This window comes from Muscardinus avellanarius, assembly GCF_963383645.1.
Source record: "Muscardinus avellanarius genome assembly, chromosome: 20".
Lineage (NCBI taxonomy): Eukaryota > Metazoa > Chordata > Mammalia > Rodentia > Gliridae > Muscardinus > Muscardinus avellanarius.
The window spans coordinates 18,803,604-18,827,901 of record NC_137806.1 but is presented as its reverse complement, the minus strand read 5'-3'; the positions used below and the strand labels follow the sequence as shown (position 1 = coordinate 18,827,901).

General features: G+C 47.3%; 1 protein-coding gene across 6 annotated transcripts in view; it reads right to left on the bottom strand.

The window, feature by feature from the left end:
* Positions 1-24,298, bottom strand: part of FRMD4A (FERM domain containing 4A) — a gene marked incomplete at both ends in the record, with an annotated part of 621,402 nt that overhangs the window by 124,167 nt on the left and 472,937 nt on the right. For all 6 annotated transcript variants that reach the window (XM_080717053.1, XM_080717052.1, XM_080717050.1 and 3 more), the window contains 2 exons: positions 5,825-5,909; positions 17,739-17,831. In XM_080717053.1, the coding sequence (XP_080573179.1) occupies positions 5,825-5,909; positions 17,739-17,831 (178 nt within the window). The remainder of the gene's footprint in view (positions 1-5,824; positions 5,910-17,738; positions 17,832-24,298) is intronic.

Below are 24,298 nucleotides of genomic sequence, written 5' to 3'. Positions count from 1 at the left end.
ACTCAGGTCTGCACCCAAGCACTGATAATGTGCCTTGCACGGTGCTATGTACTTCCCAGATTAAGTACTAAGTACTTTATCTGCTAGGTCTTTCCAAGAAGTGTGAGTAGGGTCTCAGGACAGCCTTCTTCAAAATGGAAAATAAAACCTGGAGACATTATGGAAGAGGTTTAAGTGTTGTGCATTAACTCAGTGGCAGATCGGTGAAGGGAACAGGAGTCTGTCCCAGCCAAAGCTCAACTCCTAATCCCTCTGCCACGCTGTCTACTATTATCTTTATACACTTGCGTTGCAAAAACAAGGGCCTGCTGCCTGCTCAGCCACTTCCAGGTTCTGCCACTGAGTCAGCCTGACCATCAGCTTCCTCCTCTGGAAAGATAAAGATTCCTGCTCTACCACACTCTCTGGTTGGGAGGCTCAAAAGGAAGATCTGCAAAAAACTTTTGGTAAACTCTTCTTATGCAAATGAGATTACTTGCAGCTACTGAAGGAGACGGAGGGTCTCGTGATACCACTCAGTCTCCTATGTAAAATTGGGTGTTTGTGGCCATCTGCCTGACCATGGTCAGGTATGGATTTTGAAAAGAGAGTGCTGGGGTTCCGGAAGGAAGCTCATATCCCCCTCAGCAGGAGGGCTGCTGCTGTGGGCACTGTGGCACTGAGGGTTGAACCCAGGGGCATTCTACCTCTCGCTATATTCCAAGCCCTTTTAAGAAAACTGTTAAAAAATTGGAAGCAAGGGCTTGCTAAATTGCTGAGGCTGACCTTGAACCTGCAATTATCCTGTGTCAGCCTCCCTAGTATTGGGATTATAGGTGTGAGCCACCATGCCCGGCTAATACTGTGACTTTTTTTTTTTTTTTTTTTGGTGGTACTGGGGTTCCTGGAAGCCCTTCTACCTCCAGGCTACACTCCCAGACCTATTTTATACTTTTTTTAATTTTTTGAAACAGGGTCTCTTAAGCCAGCGTGGCTGGTTTTTGAACCTGCGCCATCCTTCTGTCTCCGCCTCCCAAGCGCGGGGATTACAAGCGTGCGCCACCACGCCCCGCAACACTGCGGCTTTAAATGAGGTCAGCTCGGCAGGCATCACCACCCCCACTTGGGAACTCTGTGACATTTACTTCTGAGGATTTGATTTATTCATCGTTTCTCTCTTTTCCTCCATGAATCCTTGGTGCACATGATATTCAGTTCCAACTCAGCACTTATTTACTTTTTATTTTTCAGCTTTCAAGAATATACTTTTCAGCCGGGCATGGTGGCGCCGCTTGTAATCCCCGCGCTGGGAGGCTGAGACAGGAGGATCACACGGGTTCACAGCCAGCCTCAGCTACTTAGTGAGGCTCTCAGCAACTTAGTGAGACCCTGTTTCCAAATAAAATATAAAAAAAAAAGTCTGGGAGTATAGCCTGGAGGTAGAAAGCCTCTCGGTTCTACCCCTAGTACCACCCAAACAAAACAAAACAAAACAAAACAAAAACAAAACTAAAAAAACAAAAACAAGGCCAGCCTCAGCTACTTAGTGAGGCTCTCAGCAACTTAGTGAGACCTTGTTTCCAAATAAAATATAAAATGGGTCTGGGAGTGTAGCTCGGAGTTAGAAAAGCCTCTGGGTTCCACCCCTAGTACCACAAAAAAAGAAAAGAATATACTTTTCCTGGTACATTGTAGCATCACATCACAATGTAGAGAGTGCTAGGGGCACACAGGCACTTGGTGAGCTTCCCCGGGTACCTCCCCACCCCCTTCCCACCTGCTCCATACATGATATGGAGATCGGTACTGGTGATTTCACAGGAAGTGCTTTCTCATTAATCCCCCGCCCTCTCCCGACGCCCTCCTCTCCCCAAGGGGGGGGGGGTTCTCCTTCATTATCTAAAGCCCCTCTAGTATTCCATCACTCCCTAGCCCCTCCATATAAGGTGTATGACCCCTCACTTCCTGTGACAGGCTATCTCACTTAACATGATGTTCTCCAGGTTCACCCACTTTCCCGCAAATGACATAATTTTGTTTTTCTTTATTGCCGAGTAGAATTTCATTGCGTGTCTATCCCATAATTTTGTGATTTCTGTTCAGGCTGATGGACGCCTAGGTTGGTCCCTCTCAGCATCTAGGACCCCGTGGAATTGAACATCTCCAAGCGAGAGGACGTCCCCTCTGCCTTTACCCAGGTGTCTGTGCCAGGTACGATCTGGGGCCGCCATTCTTGTCCGGCTTGATCAGGTCGTCAGGTCCAGGGACTTTCCAGCCACTTACTCTAGCTCACGTCTGCCCCCTGGTGGACGCACTCACGTTTTCCTTCTCAACTCTCAAAGTGCGTTCACATTCCTTTTAAAACGCCACCAGGTGCTCTTACAATCTGTGAGGTGTCTGGTTGGTGTTATTATTTTCACTTTATAATGAGAAAATGGGCGTCCAGAGAGAGGAAGGAATTTGCAGGTACCTGGAACTGCAGTTAGTGTCTTTTTCCTTCATTCAGCAAAAACTAAAAATACTCCTGTCTGAGGCTCTGGGTTTGAGCCCAGGGTAAGCCCTGGCTCACACCCGCCACCAGGTGAGGCCTTTCCACAGACGTGAGCTCGATCATGAATGTGTGGAGACTCTTCCAGAAGGCCGGGGGGTGGCTGGTACATTTCCACTCTCGTGTTTTAAAGTTTGGTGGGTTGTTGCAATCCTCCAAACCTGAGTTTAGTTACACAGAAAAACATAGACTGCAAAGCTGGGTGCGGTGGCACATGCCTGTAATCCCAGTACTTGAGAGGCCGAGACAGGAGGATCGCAGGTTCGAGGCCACCCTCAGCAACGTAGTGAGGCTCTCAGCATAAGTGGCAGCATAAATTTGAACCCTGTTTAAAATTTAAAAAATTACAAAGCAGGGCTGGGTGTATAGCTCAGAGGCAGACTGTCCCTGAGTTCAATCCTGAGTACCACACACAAAACCCCAAACAAAAACAAACAAACACAAACAAAAAAACAACAACACAGGCTGCAAGATCTCCTTGGAATCCTTCAAACACACTTTGTAACCATCTTGGCAACAGCTGTGCGTGGCTCTAAAATTCTCGTGCCGTGTGGGCATTCTCTGTTGCAGGGCACGGGGGCTGTGGCTGAGCTCTGGGACCTGGAGTCAGGCTGCCCACCTCTGACTGGCTGCATTCAGTAGAATTTGAATCTCCCTATGCCTCATGAGCCTCACTGGAAAAAGACCTAAAGACTCGGGCCCGCGATCCATAGAAAGCGCTCGGCCACGTCGGCACGTCGCCGGAGCTTTGATGAGCGGTTACTCCGCGCGCTGATGGGCAGAGTAAGGAGGTGCAATAAGGGCTGCACTCCTGAGACTTAGCGCCACGCTTTGCCCCCCAGGACGCCTGTGCCGGAAGCTTGGGCCCCAGGGCGGCGGCGGTGAGGTGAGGCCTCGCTGGGGGAGGCTCGCCCAGTGCCGGGTGCATGTATTCTCTCTCACTCTTAACTTCATTATGATGTGAAACTCTAACACGCCAAAGTTTCTTTAAAAAGGAGGGTGAGGCCTGGTGGACAGAAGTTAGATCGTGGGGGCTGCACCCTCCTGACTGGACTGACGCTGGTCTTGCGAGTGGATAGGGCCTCACAGGAGTGAACTAATTCTCATGAGATGCGGTTATTAGAAGGCGAGCTCACCCTCTGTGCCCAGTCTCTGTGGCACACGGACTCCCCGCTCTCTCACCCATTCCTGCCACTGATGCCATCCGCCCTGAATCCCGCATCAGAACCGAGATGCCGGCGCCAGGCTTTTGAATATCTAGGACTGTGAGTTAAAGTTCTTTGCAAGCTTCATGGTCTCAGGTATTTTGTGATAGCAACGGAAACGGACTAAGACAAAGTGCATGTTGGAGCGGCCAGTAGAATGGGTGTTTACTTCAATATTTTCTCCTTGTAGTGGTTGTCAGTTGAAGTGTATCCTGCGAGCCCTCCCCTCAAAGAGGAGGTGTGTGCTAGGAAGGTGTGCAGCACTCGGGGTTGTCCATTGAAAGGAAGTGTAACAAGCATTTGGGGGAGCTGGGTGCAGTGCAAGGGACTGCTGCACTCCATAAAAATGATCTTTTGAGTAGATTTCTTTTTGTGTGTGTGTGGTACTGGGGATGGAACCCTTCTACCTCCGGGCTACACTCCCAGACCTATTTTATATTTTATTTTGAAACAGGGTCTCTTAAGCCAGCACGGCTGGCTTCGAACCTGCGCGATCCTCCTGTCTCCGCCTCCCAAGTGCGGGGATTACAAGTGTGCGCCACCACGCCCAGCTTGAGTATATTTTTTTACACAAGATACACAAATGCACAGTAAGTATGTGAAGAGGTACTCAGCATCACAGATCATTAGGAAAATGCAAATAAAAATCGCAATGGGGAGCCATGGTGGCACACGCTTGTAATCCCCGCGCTTGGGAGGCTGAGACAGGAGGATCGCGCAGGTTCAAAGCCAGCCTCAGCTACTGAGTGAGGCTCTCAGCAACTTAGTGAGACCCTGTTTCCAAATAAAATATAAAATAGGTCTGAGAGTATAGCCCGGAGGTAGAAAGCCTCTGGGTTCCACTCCTAGTACTACAAAAAAAAAAAATCACAACGGGATACCAACTCACACCCACTGGGATGCCCCACACACACACTCCAGAAGATAACAACTGTTGATGAGATGTGGAAAAACTGGAAACCTATGTACTGTGGGTGGAACTATAAAATGGTACAGTTACTATGAAAACTATTCCTCAAAAAATGGAAAATACAGTCCAGCAATTCCACTTTCTGGAATATGTCCTCCAATACTGAAAACGGGGTCGATGACAGATATTTGTATGCCTGTGTTCATAGCAACATCGTCCACAATAGCCGAAAGGTGGAAGCAACCCGAGTGTCCCTTCACAGACGACGAGATAAACGAAGCATCCTGTACAGTGCGATGCAGTATCATTCAGTCTTAAGATGGAGGAAATTCTGACCTGTGCGACTGCGTGGATGGACCCTGATGACACTGTGCTAAGTGAAATACGCCAGATGTAAAAACGAGTACCATAAGATCCCACTTACATGAGGTCTCTGGAGTAGTGAGGCCCAGAGAGGCGAAGGCAGAGTGGGGCTTGCCAGGGGCTGAGGGGAGTGAGGAGTTGCTAATTGATGGGCAGAGTGCTTGGGTTTTGGAAGATGAAGGGATTCTGGGAGTGGGTACTGGCAATGGCTGCCCAACAGCGTGGAGGTGCCCAGTGGCACTAAAGCACACTTAGGAAGGGTCTATGAGGGGCCGAGGTGTAGCTCAGCGGTGGAGCACTTGTCTAGCATGTGTGAGGTCCTGGGTTCAATCGCCAGCACCGAAAAAGAAAAAAAAAAAATGGTTATGCTGGTAAGTGTATGTGTATTTTACTATAATAAAGGAAAAGCGTCTCACGTAAAGGGTTAATAGCATTCCTTTGGAAAATACTGCTTAGCCCATCTAAAAATGGTCAAATCTGCATGTATTTGGCTATAAACACATTCATACTTCTGAGAGCTAAGTCGACTAGTGCGTCTGGTACTTATTTATGTTCCCCTCTGTCTCGACAAAGACAACTTTACAACCGGTCACAGAACACCTCCTCGGAGCCACAGGCAGCAACAGGATTGGAAGGGAAAGAGCCACGCCATTCAACCGCGGCTTTCATTCATGTCATTCCCATTTATAGATAGTATTAATTTATCAATTCCAGCTCTTGATCGGTAAAGTCACCCTAAGAGCAGCCACTTGGTATATCCATCTTCAGACAACCCTTTCCGACTTTGAAGGAAGCTAACCAGGGAGGGAACGCACCTACCTTGTAGATGCAGGACTTGGCGTTCAGGAAGAAGAGCTCGATGGTGGCGTTATCTTTCAGGTAGGAGATGCTTTCTATGTAGAACCTGGAAGAGACACTGCAGTGAGTCACCGTGGGCGCAGGAGGCAGCTGCACTCTGAGCCGCAGGATTTGAGATGAGCACAGGCGTCCCCAAGGTTAAACGAAGGAACGGAAAAGGTATCATCGAGTATTTTCCTACGGTTCCTCTGGGAGGGCCAACTGTGTTTCACGTTCATTCGTAGCAGGCTGGAGCCTCCCTGATTACCAAAGAGCCAGCCCTCCCTCTGTAAGAGCAGACTGGAGGAAGCCCGTCTACTCTCTTTTCCCGACTCCCTTGCCAATTCTTCATAATATTTGTTTTCTCTATGTTATTTTCGTCCTAATCATTGTCGGTCTGGATTGTTAACCCATGTCTTCTGCTTAATCAGAAGCAAGGGCCGCACCTCTCTGAGTTGCTTCCTGTGTGCCTCCCGAGGGTGGGGAGGCGGGACTTGATTTCTGCACACCCAGAGAGCTGCGGCAAGTGTTCTTAGCACGGCGGTATTAATGCATATGAAGCCAAATGAGAATTGAATTACTACCCAGATGGAGCTCATGGTTTTTCTCAAGATGAAACACGCTGACATTATTTAAGTTTACCTTAAATGGGACTTTACACGTCCACTTGGAAGTTTATTACATTCTTTAATCAGATAATGTGCTTGTACTGTCTAAGGACCGGCGTGCTGATGGTACGGGAGTGGGGCTGGGGGAATGGCCAACATGCAGCCGGCGTGCGGAGGGAAGAGGAGCCTCAGTGGGCGCGGCAGCCCTCAGACTGGACTGGGAAGACACTAGTCCCGGCTACTTGGCTTTTGGAAACCGCGTGGACCAAGAGAGGCAGAAGGCGAAAAAATGAGAATAAACAAGCACTCCATCTTCTGGCTCAGCATGACAATCCAGAGACAAGAACCCCAAACACCAGGGATCTAGCCCCAGTTCCGTGTGATGTAAGTCACACGATCTCCCTTTGCTTCTCTTTTCTAGACTATAAAACCAGACGGGGACTCCGCCAATGGTTCGGTTCTCTAACTAAGAAGTCTCTTGGCTATAAATATTGAGAACTAATTCAAATTCAAACAAGAAACAGCAGCAGCAGGATAGAGACGTCAACACTGTATAAAGCAAACAAAATGTAGCTGTGGGCCAGGTCAAGCCCGTCGCCCACCAGTGGCAACCTTATGTCTAATCATTCAACGACCAGGTCGCCTTATCATTTTTCAAATGTGTGCAGAGGCTGCTGTGATAAACACAACACAGATTCTTTTAAATGTGTGGGTGAATCTTGCATAACTTCGAATTTTAGTAGATGTTCTCAGTCAACAGACAGTAAGGGTACAATTAACAAGATGGCAGGGGCTACAAGATTTCAGAGAACGCCCGCTTACAAAGCACGAGGATGAGGGTGTACTGCACCTCCAGCCCCAGAGCACCTGCTTCCTGTGTTGGAGCAAGTGTTTTAGGTCACGGGGGCCTCCATATAAAATAGGGTCTGCAATAAGGTGTCAGAAGAACCCTAAAGTTTTACAATGTCTGGTTCTCAAATAACAGAGAACTGAAACACACTGGCCAATTTTACATCTCAAAGCAAAATATGAACCAGGTGTAGTGGAGCATGCCTGTAATCCCAGAACTTGGGAAGCTGAGATACGAGGGACTCACTTAGCAGAGCCACTCTGCAACTTAGTGAGACTCTATTTCAGAATGAAATGAAAGCCAGGTGTGGCGGCGCACACTTGTAATCCCAGCATTCGGGAGGCTGAGACAGGAGGATCACCGTTTGCGGACAGCCTCAGCTACTTAGTGAGGCCTTCTGCAACTCAGTGAGACCCTGTTTCAAAATAAAGAATAAAAGATAGGGCTGGGAGGTGTTGCTCAGAGGTAGAATGCCCCTGGGTTCTATCTCCAGTATTGAAAAAAAAAAAAAACGAAATGAAATAAACAAAATAAAATAGGGCTGGAGGTATAGCTCAGAGTCAGAATGCCCCTGAGTTCACTCCACCGACACATATGCAAAATATGTTATATTTGATTTAATTATAAAACCAAACCTATCTAATTTATGAAGGGCCTTTGGCAAGGGGAAAGTCAGAATAATAAAATAAGTGGAAGAAAGGAAGAAAAGAGGGAGGGGGGAAAGAGAGGAGACAAGTGAGATAAAACCACACAGCCTTGCTTTGGAAATTAAGTTATTTTAGACCCTACAAATTTAGACTCAGAAGCAGTATTGCAGTACTAAGGACGTTGCCAACCGCAGGGGGCCGCTGCTATTCTGGTCTTGGGGTTCAAGGTGCCCAGCAGCTTGGTGTTAGCTATTTCCCATGTTAGCGGGAGGACAGAGTGAGCCCGCTGTGGGACTGAGGACCCCACACCTGGAAGCTGGCGCCGTCAGAGCGATCCTTTGGCAACTTGCAGATGTGGCCGATTCGAGATGAATCTCGCTTCTCTTCCTTTGTTCCAGCTGTTTCTTTTGCTCCCAGAGGAACCTGATCCACACACCAAATGGCTCCTGCGCTTGGGCCCTCAGCTCAGGCTCGCCCTGCAGAGGCCACGGCTGGCTTTTGCTCCCACACGTTCCTGTCTTCTGCTTCCGGGGCTCCCTGCTTATGGTGCTGCCCGCAGTCCTGCAAGCTTCTGGTTCCTAGTATGCCTTCTTACAAGGCTACAGTTTCTTGAGAGCTGGGACCAAATCTTTTATTTTGTTTTAGGTATTGGGTATTGAACTCAGGTGTATTCTACCTCCGAGCTAAACGCCCAACCCTTTTCACTTGGAAACACTGTCTTGCTAAGTTGCTAAGAGCCTTGCTAAGTCGCAGAGGCTGGCTTTGAACCTGTGATCCTCTTGTCTCCGGCTCCCAAGTCCTGGGACCTCAGGCATGCACCACCATGCCTGGTCATTTTTGTGTTCATCGCCCAAATACTGGCCTAAGTAGGAGCTTAGTAAGTATCTGTGAGTGGGAACTTCGATGACCTCGACTTCATTAGTCTTTGGTGAGAATTCCTCCTGGACAGTATAAAGGGTGAAGAGGGCGAGATGGAGGGAGGGAGATAATACGCGACTCTCAGGCTGTCATTACATTTCAGGTGCGAGTTCCTCACTCCACTAGCCCGTCGTTACTCCACATGCCCCCACCTCTCACTGCCAACATGGAAACAGGCTGCTGACCAGCCTGTCTCCTAAACCAGAATAGCGGCAGTGGCCTCCCGAGAGCGACAACCACCTTGCTACAATAATAATTTTCAGTCGACATCTATAGGGTTTGAAATTGCTGAATGACTGAAGCTATTCCATACATCTTTAGCCAACCTGTGTTAGTTTGGAGAATTAGAGAGTGAAGACCTTTTGTGTCTCCCCCTCCCCCACCGCACATCCTCAATTTTCTCCTGAATAGGATTTTTTTTTTTTAAGGAAAACATGACACTTCTCTTTTCCTTTCAACTTTCTAATAATGGAACACTGAGGCTGGCCGAGTGGCTGTCTCGTGACGGCGTACGCATCTACTGTCGGCCATGCGAGGGGCAGGGAAGGTAGAGGAAATAACAAGCATATTCTGAGAAGAAAAAAACATCTCCTCTTGACAGAAGCTGGAAAGCATTTCCTGTTAACCTTTATCACCAAGACAACGGCCTGGAAAACCCTGGGAGTGCGGCGCCTGTCATGCTCTTCTTCCATAACCTTGGAAGTTTAACTCATCCTGAACTTTCCACCTGCTCCGGGGAACTGCAAAAGCAAACGTGCTTGGAGAAAAACAGAGCAGAGACAACTCCATCCACCAGGGCAAAGAGGCAGTTTGGCTGCAGAGTGGAGCTCCTCCTCCCTCCTCCTCTTCCTCCTCCTCCTCCTGCTGCACCTGCTCCATTTCCTCCTCCCTCCCCCTCCTCCTTCTCCTCCTCCTATTTTGGTGCTGGGGTTTGAACCCAAGGGCATTCTACCTCTAAACTACCCCTGTCAGCCTTATTCTACTTTTTATTTTGAAACAGGGTCTCACTGAGAGCCTTGCTAGGTTGCTGAGGTTGGCCTTGAACCTGTGAATCTCCTGTCTCAGCCTCCCAACTATTGGGATCACAGGCGTGCACAGACTTCTTTGGCAAAAACTTGGTTCTTTCCCCCAGACTTTCCTGAGAGCCTTGCCCACGGTCCCCATCTTTGGCAGTAGGTGGCGATGTTGCATTTCCTTAGATAACCAGGCGAGGAGGGCGGGCTTCCTCCAGAGGTCTGCTCACAAAGAAAATTCTGGGTCTCTGGGTCTTGGATCAGAGGGTCTGCATGGACAATTCCAAATTTGGTTCTGATTAACCACATCATTGTGCTGCTTTGACGCTTGGGGCCTCTCAGAGCCCAGGGGCCTGCCTCTTCTAGGGCTAGCTGGTTCCCGGAAAGAGTCAGCTTCTCCCCATGGAGTGACTCCTGTGCACCCCACCAATCCACAGCTCCCGTCTCTCACCACCTCTAAGGCTCTTGCACCCAGGGCCGCCATTCTCCTGCCCTGATGACATGTAATAGACACATTGCAGCCTAGGGGTAGTCATGTCCCAGAGCCCCCTGAAATCAGTCAAACGAGCCTCCCTAAGCCTGCTTGCTCACCCCTTACCGCCCCAGAAGCGACAGTGAAGGCTCTTGCCCACCTCCTCCCCTCCCCATGGACCCTGGAGCTCCCTGTGTGGCCCCGCGGCATGGTGTGGCTTGCTCCCAGCCTCCTGGGAGCTTTAACAAGCTATTTTTCAATAGTAGTTGTCTCTTGATCTGTTGGCCTTGTTCTACCTATGCAATAAGAAAGCCCGTGTCTTACCGTAAATCCTTTGCACATTTAGCAGCTCTGAGTTCTAGGGGTTTCCCTTTCTTTTTGGCACTGGGGATTGAGCCCAGAGGCCCCTGTCTCCGAGCTGCATGCTCAGCCCTAGTTCATCTTGATACAGAATCTTGCTAGGTTGCTGAGGCTGGCCCCAAACCTGCCATCCTCCTGTCTCAGCCTTCCGAGTGCTGAAATTGCAGGCATGTACCACCAGGGCTTCCTTTGGAGTTGAGGGGAGGGAAGAGCCCTCTAGGCTGAGCGCAAACCTGGCAAGGATGCTCCTTGAGCCCCATGGGCCCCGTCACCTCCGTGCTGGCTCCGATGACCCCGTCTGAGAATGCTGATTGCATAGTCTGAAACAGGGCTAAGTAAGTGCTCTGTGCACACGTATCTGAGCACGTCAAGCACCCAGCAGGCTCTGCAGCCGCGGGCACCGCAGCCCCTTGTGGAGTGACAGCGATCGTGGACTGCAGCAAATGTACTCTGTCCAGCTGGAGGACATGCCCAGGTCCCCGCCTGCTGCCCCTGCTCCTCCGCTTCCCACTCGCCGCCGCCCCTTGGCGCTGGGGAGTCACTGAATATTTACAGCAAGTGTTAATTAAATGGACCAGTGATTTCATTTTCTAATGCACACAAATGTCACATTTGGAATGCTGGCTTTCGGTAGCGAAAAGCAGCAGTAATAATGAGAATGATAAGCTGTGAGTTTCCACAGCCAAGAATCTCTGATGTTTTGAATTGCAATGGCTTTAAAATCTTAACTAGGACGGTCAGCTGAATTACAGCAAGTTCATGTTATCAGGGGCTACAGTTCAGACCCATGTCATCATTGTGTGTGTGTGTGTGTGTGTGTGTGTGTGTGTGTGTGGTACTGGGGATCAAACCCAGGGGCATTATACTGCTGAGCTATGCCCCTAGCCCTTTTTAATTTTTTGTTTTGAAAGGGGATCTTGCTAGGTTGCGGAAATTCTTAATAAGTAGCTGAGGCTGGCCTCCAACCTGTGATTCTCCTGTCTCAGCCTCCCAAGTACTGGGACTACAGGCGTGCACCACCACACCCAGCCCATCATTGCTTATCTCCATCAATGAAATAAAGTCATCTCTCCCAGATAAAAGCTTCTGGGCCTTCCTGACTGTCTCTTCTCTTCTCTTCTCTTCTCTTCTCTTCTCTTCTCTTCTCTTCTCTCCTTCTCCTTCTCCTTCTCCTTCTCCTTCTTCTTTAACTATTGTTCCCTTCAATCTATTATTTGTGGAACTCAAGAGTCTGAGGAGACACTACTAATCTCTGTTTATTTTCCTGCAAACAGTGTAGACAACCAGGGCTTCAGGGACACTTGGCTGAGAGCACACAATCGAGGGGACGGTCCTGACGTGCAGGGATCACTCACAAACTCGTGCCCACAAAAGGCGCACAGACTTCGGTGGGCGGGCAGCTCTAATCTCCTGATCTCTTTCTTTTGACCTAATTTTCAAGCTGGCCAGGGGAACTATATGAGAGTCATTGTTCTCAGGTTTTGAGAACTTTCCTTACAGCTGTGATTGATGGCGTGTGGCTACAGGTGCTCTTGGTCACATATGCATGGGCGCGTGATACAGAGGGCATGGGAAAGAAGAGGCTGGCAGACCACACAGGACATGCTAATGATAGCGTTGTTCCTCTAAGGATAAAGGAAAGCTAGGGGGGAAAAAAGAGCAAAGGTCAGAGGAGAATTCTAGAAAGAATGATAGCGTTGTTCCTCTAAGGATGAAGGAAAGCTAGGGGGAAAAAAAGAGCAAAGGTCAGAGGAGAATTCTAGAAAGATGCCCACTAGCAACTGGAAGAGGAGACAGTCAGGGACCAAGCCCAGAAGGAGTGGGGTGCACACGCAGGTTTCAAGCCCAGGAGAGGTTACGCGGCCCGTACTGCAGCTAAGTGGGTGAGCACAAGGGAGGGCTGGGTGGATAGAAGAGCTTTGTGAGATGCCGAATACAAGGAAGCAGGGAGGGGAGCGGAGGGCGAGGGGGGCAGAGCAGCTGGGGTCCAGGCTGACAGTCACAGAGGCAATGGCTCCCACGGAGAGAGACAGGCGATGGGGAGGAGGAGGAAGAGGCCGTCTAACTCAGGCTGCCTTTGTGCGCATGTACGTGAAGAAGTCCTGGAGACCAGGACAGACAGTGAGGAGTATTGGAAGCTGTGGATGGGAGGGCAGAGGGAGAGAAGCCAAGAAAGATGAGAACTCAGGAACACCAGTGCTCAAGGGTGTGGACAGAGCAGGGATCTTACAGCAGAGTCAGGGGCAGGGGCCACAGGGGAGGTGCGCGGGGAGGCCGCAGCACCCAGCTGGGCAGAGGCTCTTCTGTGGACCTGAGCATAGTCCACCTCTGGGACCTGATGAAAAGAGCTGATCTTATCACTCCTCTGGAGGAGAGAGCCTGTGTGCATCCCTTGAAAGGCACCGGGTTAGGAGCAGAGAATTCTAGAACTGAACATCAAGGTAAGAATGTAGACTCAACCAAGGTGGGGAGTCTGCCTCTTTTCAGAGAAAACAAAGGATCCGTGTCATGTTAGTGCTGTTCGGCAAGCTGAAAGTGGGGGCTCATAAAGTGGGGCGTCAGGGTCCTCTGGCTGGTACGTAGGGGACAGACGCCTCTGTGTGTGAGGAGGGGGCAGCAACAGTCCAAGTGAGTGTAGATGAGGGCCTGTTGAGGTTGGAGGGAGAAAAGGGCAAAGATTTTGGAAGTAGCAATAGAGAATTAGTTTGTATGAAAACTAGAAGAAGATCAAGGGTGAATTCAAGACCTACATCCAGCCGTGCATGGTGGCGCACGCTTGTAATCCCACGCTTGGGAGGCAGAGACAGGAGGGCCGCGCAGGTTCGAAGCTTCCAAATAAAAAGTATAAAATAGGTCTGGGAGTGTAGCCTAGAGGTAGAAGGGCTTCCAGGAACCCCAGTACCACCAAAACAAACAAACAAGCCCTACATCCATACGAGGGGTAGGGGATAATGGCGCTACTGGTTTCAGGGGACCACAGAAGGTTTGGGAGACGAGGACTGTGTAGGTCATGAATTTGGCTCTGTATCTGCTGAGTTTTTAGTAGACAAAGAAACGTGATACCTTCTAGAAAGATCAGTATCATAAGAGTTGAAGAAGGAGCAGGATTCTGCTAGGTGGTCTGTATAAAGAAATGAGCAGGAAATAACCATCCCCAAATGGGATTTGGAGATTTTTCTCCAACAAGTGCTCTCTGAGGTTCCTGCTGTGGCCAACTAAGACACCTGGGTGGCCAAGGGCAGGAGTGTCATTTTTGGCTGTGCGTCAGAAGTGGATACAGTACTTGTGTCTTTGGCCACCTTACTGCCCAATTCTTTCTATTGCCAGCACTGATTAGACCTTTGCATCTGGTTTTATGCAGAGAAAACAGCTTGGAGTGACTTGAAACCGTCTGCACATCCTCTGGGACCAAAACCTCAAACATCGACCTCAAAGTGCTCAGGCTTTTTGGAAAGGGCCTGCTTTCCCTACTCACAAATAACTCACCTCCGCAGAGACACTGGGAAAAACACCTAACACACACCAAGGCCAGTCTTTCCTCTTCTTGGCTAATGCTGGCAAGAAGAAAAACACTTTTTCTACGACAGAGGAAATCTCACCTCAATCCATTCTTTAAGGGCAAATGGTTTTTTTTCTTTTTTTTTTTTTCCTGTACTGGGCTGAACCCAGGGGCATTCTACCTCTGGGCAAGACGTCCAGCCCATGTTTTAATTCTTTGTTTTGAAACAGGGTCTTGCTAGGTTGCTGAGCATCTTGTTGCATTTCTGAGGCTGACCTCGAGCCTGTGATCCTCTTGTCTCAGCCTCCCAAGTACGAGGATTAACAGGTGTGCACCGCCACATCCTGCCAGAGTAAATGATTTTTAGAAAGAGGTAAAATCATTCGCAGATTTTGTTCATTGAGAGGATGAGAAAATAGTGGGACTTTACAGAGGCTTCAGTTGCCTTGGCTTATCATGTTACAGGTGGGAGGTTAGTTTTATATCCTCGAATACAAAGCACACTAAATGGCAGGTGAGTCAATCTTGAATATTTCAGATTCGAATCCCATGTTACTTATTCATTTATTTTGGTACTGAAGGATGAACCTAGAGGCATTTTACTTCTTAGCTACACCCCTAGACTTATTAATTTTTTTTTTTAATTTTGAAACAAAGTCTTGCTAAGTTCTTGAGGACTCACAATTTGCTGAGGTTTTCCTCGAGTCTGTGATTCTCCTGTCTCAGCCTCCCAAATATTGGGATTACAGGTGTGAGCCACCACGGCCAGCTCCATGTTGTATGTATGTATGTATGTATGTATGTATGTATTTTTATTTTTGGTGGTACTGGGGATGGAACCCTTCTACCTCTGGGCTGCACTCATATATATATATATATATATATATATATATATATATATAAATTTTTTTTTTTTTAAAAATTTGGAAACAGGGTCTCTTAGGCCAGCGAGGCTGGCTTCGAACCTGCGCAATCCTCCTGTCTCTTCCTCCCAAGTGCGGGGATTACAAGCGTGCGCCACCACGCCCGGCCTTGCTTTTAGTTTTTTTTTTTTTTTTTTTTTTGGTGGTATTGGGGTTCCTGGAAGCCCTTCTACCTCTGGGCTACACTCCCAGACCTATTTTTATATTTTTATTTAGAAACAGGGTCTCCTAAACCAGCGCGCGCGGCTGGCTTCGAACCTGCGCGATCCTCCTGTCTCCGCCTCCCAAGCGCGGGGATTACAAGCGTGCGCCACCACGCCCGGCAGTTTTTTTTTTTTTTAATAAAATTATTTCTTAAAGAAAACTGCTCTGAGGTCCTTGTCTGTCACTAAAATACACCCTCTGTAACAGGTAGTCTGGTTGTCCCAATAATTGTGTTAATGTGCTGTGAAAGATTTAAAATGTGAATTTGTAGTGTACATGGTATTAAAACTGTGATTTGAGATGTGTCAGCTAATCAGCATCTGAAGATACTGGTACTTGATATCCAGTTAAGGAAAATGTGCTTCCAGATTTGAGGCTGGAGAGTCACTGGAATAGCTGCTTGAAAAAGAACCCTAATACATAGCACTTTATCTTTTCGGTACGTATGTTAGGAATCATGTATACATTGAAATGTCTGTGTACTGATCCTCAACACAACCTTTAAAACCTCAATTATGCAGAGATAAGACCAGGAGGGAGGGGGAGCCTGGTACAGGTCAAGCATACTCGTCTCCCCACAAACACAGGCTAATGACCGGCTTCAGTTCAGCTCCAGGCCCGCCGGATGCCACCTGCCCCTCCCGGCGGAACTGTTAGTGTTTGCTTTCTATGCTACTTTCCCATTAATCTGAGTACGTGTCGACACCATTAGAGAGAATGTGGTATTAAAATCATTCCCATCAGTAATGGAAATGGCCGAGATTAGCTCTGATATGCCCACAGCTGTTAAACAAATCAAAAAGGCATGAAACCAAGTGTAAATTCACTCCGCCAGCTGAGGTAAGACAGACACTCCAGCCTGTTACATGGACCCTTTAACTCTTATTTTAGGCTCTCTGAATGCCGTTTATGAATTCGGGACGACTATATCTAAAATCGCAATCCTGACCCTGCTCTTTAGGGGGACTGCAAATCATTTGTATCCTGCTTCCAAATATCTGTCTGTGGGGCCCGGCGCAGTGGCGCACGCTTGTAATCCCCGCGCTTGGGAGGCGGAGACAGGAGGATCGCGCAGGTTCGAAGCCAGCCGCGCTGGCTTACGAGACCCTGTTTGAAAATATATATATATAAAAAAATAGGTCTGGGAGTGTAGCCCAGAGGTAGAAGGGCTTCCAGGAACCCCAGTACCACCAAAAAAAAAAAAAAAAAAAAAAAGACAACAACAAAAAAAACAAAAAAACCCACAAACACAAAAAAACAAAAAAAAAACCAAATATCTGTCTGTGTATGTTAAAAGAACAGAGTGTTATGTATTGGGTAGAAGTGGTATTATCTGTTTAAAAACTGGGGTGTGTCTCACTTGCCTGTCACATGAGAGGCCCTGGGTTAGAACCTCAGCACTGCAAAAATGAAACAAGACCCTCGGGGCTTCTGCAGCCGGAGTTCTGGACAGAAGGAGCTTGGTGGCTCCGGACACTGGGAGCTCGGGCAGCTGCAGGTCTGGAGGCCTGGGTGCGACTTTACCGTCGACCTGTGCTTTGCCCCTGCTCTGGCTTCCCACACCCTTTTGCAAACAGCAGTGGCGGGCCCTGCATCTTCAGAAGACTGTCACAGATGTTAGCTCTTAAAACGGTGTCACAAATATAGTTCCTTTTGCAATTATTACTGTTTGCAGTGATCATTTTCTGTCTGCTAATTTATTTCTTAGAATAAATTAGCAGACAGAAAATGCCCAGGGTTTCTGATATTATGCGTTATCCCTCCTAGCCAGGAAATGCCCTGACCTGCAGTTTGCTGCTGGGCTTCTCTGTTCCCCAAATCATTTATTTCTACATATTTGTGTTTACTCTGTACTGACATCGACCAGTCTTTTCCCACAATACAAGACAGCATCAACGTTTTACCATGATACCAGTCTCTGAACGTAATTTTAATGTCTACCTGATGTTCCAGTAGTTAGTCCTAATTGGGACAAGAGACACACATTTCAAGAACCGAGTGGCATTTGTGACAGGAGGGAAAAAAGAAGAGACTTTTGTCATGGAGTTTCCAATGGCCACCAAGAAAAGACTCCCGGGCAGGTTCTATGGGAGACTCAGTTTAGTTTGGGACATGTGATACTCTCCTCTCACCCCTCAAAACACAACAAAAGAAGTTTTCTCTTCATTTCACACATACATCCTAGTGCAAGAGTACAAACACACGTGCCCATGCGTGTGCTGACATGCCTGCACACTCACGCCTGTGTTTCCATCCACCAGGAATGTGGCTGTGCTGCGACCATTACCTCTAGCCACAAACCAAGTCAGAGTGGCCTCCCCTTCCTCGGGTCACTTCACCCTTCTAGACTTTTCTGACAAAGAAAAAGAAGAAGCCAAAGTATGAACACCTGGGGTACGTACCTGACACAGAAGTACAAAACCACGGGTCCTGACTTTTTCGGGAAGTCGTGCTCCAGGACTCTTCGGTCTAGTTGAAGCCAGTTCAAGTGTCCCCTGAAGACAAAGGACAGAAACTGTGAGGGCTTTGCATTCTGCAGCGGTGCTCAGGGATGAGGGCAGAGGGGGTCAGAATGTGCTGAACGGCAGGTGCACAGGGATCTTAGCCTCACCCCACTTTCTATTCAGTGTTGGAAGGACTCAAGGTGTGCCGGGGATTAGAGTATCAGCGGAGATGCTCTGGGACTCCAGGGGAGTCAGGAGCCACACGGTCCAGGAGACCAGACCCGCTGCCTGTTTCCCACACTGAGCTGAGAGCGGAACCTCAGCCCCCCTCCCTGGCCTTCCTGTCCTGAGCGTCCCTCCTACTGCCCCTCACTGCCCTTTTGCTCACAGGACTCAAAACACACTCCAGAGACACACTAGTAATCCTCACACCTTCCTGGAAGCCCATGGGGCAAAAAAACATAAAATAAGAACCCCCCCAAATGAAACATAGCTGGGCATGGTGTTGCACAGCTGTAATTCCAGTTCTTGGGAGGCTGAGACAGGAGGATTGCAGGTATGAGGACAGCCTCAGCAATGTAGTGAGACTCCCAGCAATCTAGTAGGAGCCTGATTCAAAACAAAAAATAAAAAAGGCTAGGGAGGTAGAATGCCTTTGGGTTCAATCTCCAGGACTACACACCAAAGAACCCAAAAAACAAAAATAACCTTGCACCTACCATATGACCTCACCACGTCAATCCTAGGGATTTGTGGCCCCCCCTGAAAGCATTTGCTCCCACAAAGTCTCTTACACAAACATTCACAGACACTCAGTAGTCGTACCTGAATGGATGTCGTACCCGAACAGACATTAGAATGGCCCCAAACTCAAAACAACCTCAGTGTTTTACCAACAGGGGAGTGAACAGACAAATATAATGGACTCACTAAAGTTACTTTTAAAAGTGAACCCTGATGCCGGGCGTGGTGGCGCACGCTTGTAATCCCCGCACTTGGGAGGCGGAGACAGGAGGATGGCGCAGGTTCGAAGCCAGCCGTGCTGGCTTAAGAGACCCTGCTTCAAAAAATAAAAAAAAGTATAAAATAGGTCTGGGAGTGTAGCCTGGAGGTAGAAGGGCTTCCAGGAACCCCAGTACCACCAAAAAAAAGTGAACCCCAGTACCACCAAAAAAAAGTGAACCGTGGATGCCCGGTGATACACAGATGGACTCATGGCAGTGTTTCTTCCCTTCCTTTCTATTTCCATAAACGCAACTGACCACCACCTCTACAAAAGCATCTGGAGATGAGATGCAGGAGCTTATATTCTTCTGAGACAGACACTCAGTCGCTACATCCACACTTAATTACGTAATTGCTACTGGCATTAGGACCACGGCAGCTGATCTAGTCTGGGGGACCACAAAGTACTCCCTGGTATTTAAGTGAGATTGGAAGAAAGAGAAGGGTCTGCATGGTGAAGGGGAAGGGGACCGCTGTCAGGGCTGAGGGACCAGCATGTGTAAAGGTCCCGAGGAGGCAGGAAGCCACCCGAGATTCATCTCAGAAGGGGATGAGGCAGAGAGGTCCTCGGATAGCACATCGCGGTGGTTGGTCTTTGAAGAGTGAGGCAGAGACACAGAACAGCTGTGTGCAGAGTCGTCTACTTACTTTTTTTGCTGGCCTCTCATTACTTAATCTCAGAGTCACACAATTGATTCACTAAGTAAACTAACATTGAATAGACCCCACTGATTATACTTCCTCAAGCGACAGACACTGGGCGCCACTAATGTTCAAAATAAATATATATATGTATGTATATATGTCTATACATATATTTGCATGAAAGGCTGGCATATTCTGTGTATAATGCAACACAATTTGTGTGCATCACTGTATAAAAACATCTGTTCCTATATACACATACACTAGAGGTGTCCATCCTCTTTCTGATACTTCATACTTGAACAAGAAAATAAAACAAAATGAAAAAAAAAACCCTCTATTAAGCCCACAGTTGCGGCTCTAGGGATGGCAATTGGGTCTACATCCCTAGAACCTAACCCAGTGTCTGGCAAATATGTGGGGCACCAAGAAGTGTTTGCTTACAGACTGAATGACTCCCTACAGGAGAGATCCATCCAAAAACGAAGTTGATTTAAATGTTGCCTTTTTGTCTTAAATTTTCTTGATAGAGGGCCTGGCAGGAGCAGAAGAGTGGTGCACGCCTGTAATCCCAGTATGCGAGAGGCTGAGACAGGAGGGTATCAGGTCTGAGGCCAGCCTCAGCAAGTTAGGGAGGCCCTCAGCAACTTAATGACACCGTGTGTCAAAATGAAAAATTAAATAGGGCTGGGGGTTGAGCACAGACACACACACACACACACACACACACACACACACACACACACACAAAGTAAAAAGTGTAATTCTGATTCTGGTCACTGGTTTTGGCTGCAGTAGATCTGTTAAGATATGTTTTTCACTCCTTTTATTGGACGTGAAGTCTCAGTTCCTATACCAAACAGGGTTTGGGATTTCTCCCCGGAGAAGGCTCTTTCTGCCCTATTAGCCACTGCATTGTACTGATACCAGGTTCCTCTCTCAAACTTCTTTTTTCCCCCTTTTGAGTTAGGGTATGATGAAGAGCAAAGAGGTAACAGCAGCATTTCTTCCGCAGTTTAACTAAGAGATGCCCGATAACTTGGCTGTCCTGACACCCACTGATTTTTTGCATTCGAGAATGTGAGCTAGGGTCTTTGCCAACATCAAAGCCCAAAACAAACAAGCAAACAAACAAACACATGGTTCCCCAGCAGACAAATATTTTTGTTATTATCTCACTGATGATTATCTTTAAGGCTGAACAAGATGGCGCTCATTTGGTTTATGGCTGCAGTCAGTGGAACTGTTGGGCCAGTAATAAATATGTAATTGCTTCCGGGCACTAGAAATTGGATGCATTTATTTAATAGATTGCTTTTAGCTACTACATATAATACAAATAGATTTTTTGGGGGGTCAGATGTTGGCACCTTCAATACGCTGGCCTCTGGAGAGCTTGTTTTATAGAGTTACTGGAGGGAGGAGGTGTGGGCTAAGTCTATTTGAACCAATCCCCTCTCGGGACCTGAGGGGAGAATGATATTGTGCACCTTTTAGATGTTTTTATGGTAGAAAGGTTATTTCAGATGGAATGAATTTCTAGGGAAAGCCGGAGCAAGGGTATGAAATTCTTACAAATGTCGCTGGAGGGAGGTGAGGTGGGGATCTCTTCAAATGGAAGAATGTTTAGCTATTTACGGTCCTTAATTCCAAAATATACACGCTCATCATGGAGAGCCAGGGACACTGATTTAACTAGAAACCCTCAAATAGCAGAGAAATAGTAAGAAGGGTATATTTGGGGGAAACAAGATTAGCAAACCATGGACTATTGGTTCAACTGGAATTTCTGGCTTTGCTTTTTTATGTATTGAGAAATTGTTTGCTCTCCTATGTTGTCTTAAAGACATTTCAAATTTTCTTTATAACATCTACATTATGTCTTACTAATTATGTGTGAATGAGCACTAGGGATTGAATACAGTGGTATTCTGCTTCTGAGGTACACCACCAGCCCCGTTTTGTTTTGTTTTTAAATTTTGAAACAGGGTATCCCTAAGTTACTCTGCACTGTCCTAGAACTTGTGATCCTCCTGACTCAGCTACCCAAATACTGGGATTACAGGTGTGTGTCACCACCCTAGGCTTTATTTTCTTTTAATTATTATTATTATTATTTTTTTTTTTTGCGATACCTGGGATGAAACCCAGGGGCATTCTACCTTCGAGCTACACCCCAGACTTATTTTTTAGTCTTATTTTGAAACAGGGTCTCACTGAGTTGCAAAGGGCCTCACTACTTAGTAGCTGAAGCTGGCCATGAACCCAGATCTTCCTGTCTCAGCCTCCCAAAAGTGAGCGCCCGGCTTTCAGGCTTTATTAATGATCTCTTAAACTACAAACACAAGCTGGACAAGGGATCAAAGACCAGTTATTTCTGTATCTCCAGTGGTTAATAATGGATGCTAAATAAATTATTTGTTAAGAAAATGAACCCATCAGCTTTACAATGGGCCCCAGAGATAAACATTCTTGTAGGCTCAGTGACTGTCACCAGGCATAGACACCGCTTCCACCCTGAATAAATGGTCCCAGATGAAGAATTCACTCTATTCACTGGGTCAGGGCTCCAGGCTCCTTGATGGCATTTGCACTGATAAAGAAAAATCAAGCGAGAAGAAAGCTGGGGTCTCTAAGTCCCCCTTGTGTGATACCAATGTCGTCATCATTGTCCTCCTCTTCCTCCTCCTTCTCTCCTCCCCCTCTCTCCTCCACCTTCTCCTTCTTCTACTCCCCCTCCCCTCCTCCCCTCTCCCCCTCCTCCTCTCTCCTACCCCTCCTTCTCTTCCTCCTCCTCCTCCTTCCCCTCCCCCCTCCTCCTCTCTCCTCCATATCTTAGCTACACACAGAAAGACTTAAACTCAATCACTTCTCTGGTCACTAAACATAAGGTCCTGTGGTTTGCCGTAATATCTGACAGTGCGGTGCTCTTCTCAGGGGTAGTGATGACCACTGAACGCCAAGTTCCCAGAAGCAAGGATTACAATCCAGGCACCAAGGCCGTAGCCATTGACTTCCTCCTGTCTCAACCTACAGGAGTTAAGGATTGGAAACCCAAGCCCACTTCTAATTAAATTACATTCCCAGAGTTGCTTCTGCTTGTTCTTTCTTCCACAATTGGAAAATTGCTTTTTGTGTTTTGTTCATTTCTTAAATTGTGGACGAGCATGTGGCCGGGGATTCTCTGCAACTGGACCTTTCACAGATGTCCCGGCCAGTGGCGGCCATGGTTGTATTCAAGCGGACACAGACGTAAAGACCGTGCAGAATAGGATGTGCTCCCACCTACAGCTCCCAGCCGTAGGTCCACAACGCACTGCCAACAAGTCAGGCCACTGCAGACCTTCTTTCTTTGGGTAAAACCAAATCCACAAGCAGCAACAATTAGGAAATTCAATTAAATAAGACAGGACGCTGTGGAAAAATATCCTAAATCGATTACCATACAACCAGGCTTTGTGTGTGTGTGTGTGTGTGTGTGTGTGTGTGTGTGTGTGTGGTATTGGAGATGGAACGACTCAGGGACATTCTACCTCTGAGCTACACCCCCAGCCTTCATTTTTATTCTTTATTTTGAAACAAGGTCTCACTGAGCTGCAAAGGGCCTCACTAAGTAGCTGAGGCGGACCGCAAACCATGATCCTCCGCTCTCAGCCTCCCGAATGCGGGGATTACAAGCGTGCGCCACCACGCCCCGCTCCATGTAGGTTCTCAGGCTAGGATCCTGACTTCAGGGTTTCTGTGACCCCCCCTTCACCTGTAAGCAAAAATTTTGTACATAATCTTTTGTGGAGAAGGAGAAAGAATGTAACTTCTTAACAAATGTCAAAGGGGTTTGTGCTGAAATAGTAGGTTGAGAACTACTCATTTTCTTAATTGGTTGGGAAGGGACATTCTAACCATACTCAGTTTTTAAAGTACACAGTAATATCGAACCACGTTTGTTCTCTTTCTCCCTCAAATCTCAAAGTAATTCTTAAGGGGCTTTGTTTTTATGCATGGATTTGTTTTAATGCGTGGATACTCATTTATAGCACTCAACGAGCAATTCATAAATTTGAAATAGGAGATTCAAATTAAAGTTGAAATGTACTATGGCAAACACGTCACTTGGGGTGTGTCTATTTCTGCTGACTAGTCTAACTGTTGCTTAGTTTTGGCTTTTGATGGTGGGATCTCTGTCCCCCCTCAGTCAACAATTCCAAAAAATAATTAAAACCTGGGAGTTAAAGCAGCCGTGTGAATAAAACAGAAAAACGTATTTAACAAAATGTAACAAAAATAGCTTTCTCTAAATGGTGGATACCAACGTTTGATTAATTAAAATCTCAGTTATGCGTTTTGTGTACACAGGAACACAAAAGCTGAACGGTGGAGATGGTTCTCAAACTGTTAGGAGTGGAGCCTAAAGGGGAGATGGTCTACAACGCTGCGTTTGGGATCTGTTAGCACTGGCCCCCAAAATTCAACACTGAATTAGAATCGCCTTCTCTGCTGGGAGCTGAAGAAGCGAGCAGAGGAAATTAACTCCAGTACTTTCTCTAGAACAGGGGTTTTAAACTCGTTAGCACGTTAGAATCCACCGGGGAGCTTTGAAAAATCCCAGTGCCCAGGCCACACCCAGACTAATTAAATTAGAACATCTGCAGGGAGGCCCCAGAAATGGGTATTTTATAAAGAGTTCTAGGTGCTTCCAATGTGTAACTAAGGTTGAGACTATGACTCAGGCAAGTGTTTTAAGACTGAATGTATGCCAGGCTCTTACTTTGTTTCAGAATGTATTAAAGGTGACCAAATGTCCTTGTGTGTACACATCATCAAATATTCAGGTTACTGACAGATGACCATAGGTATCTTTTTTTTTTTGA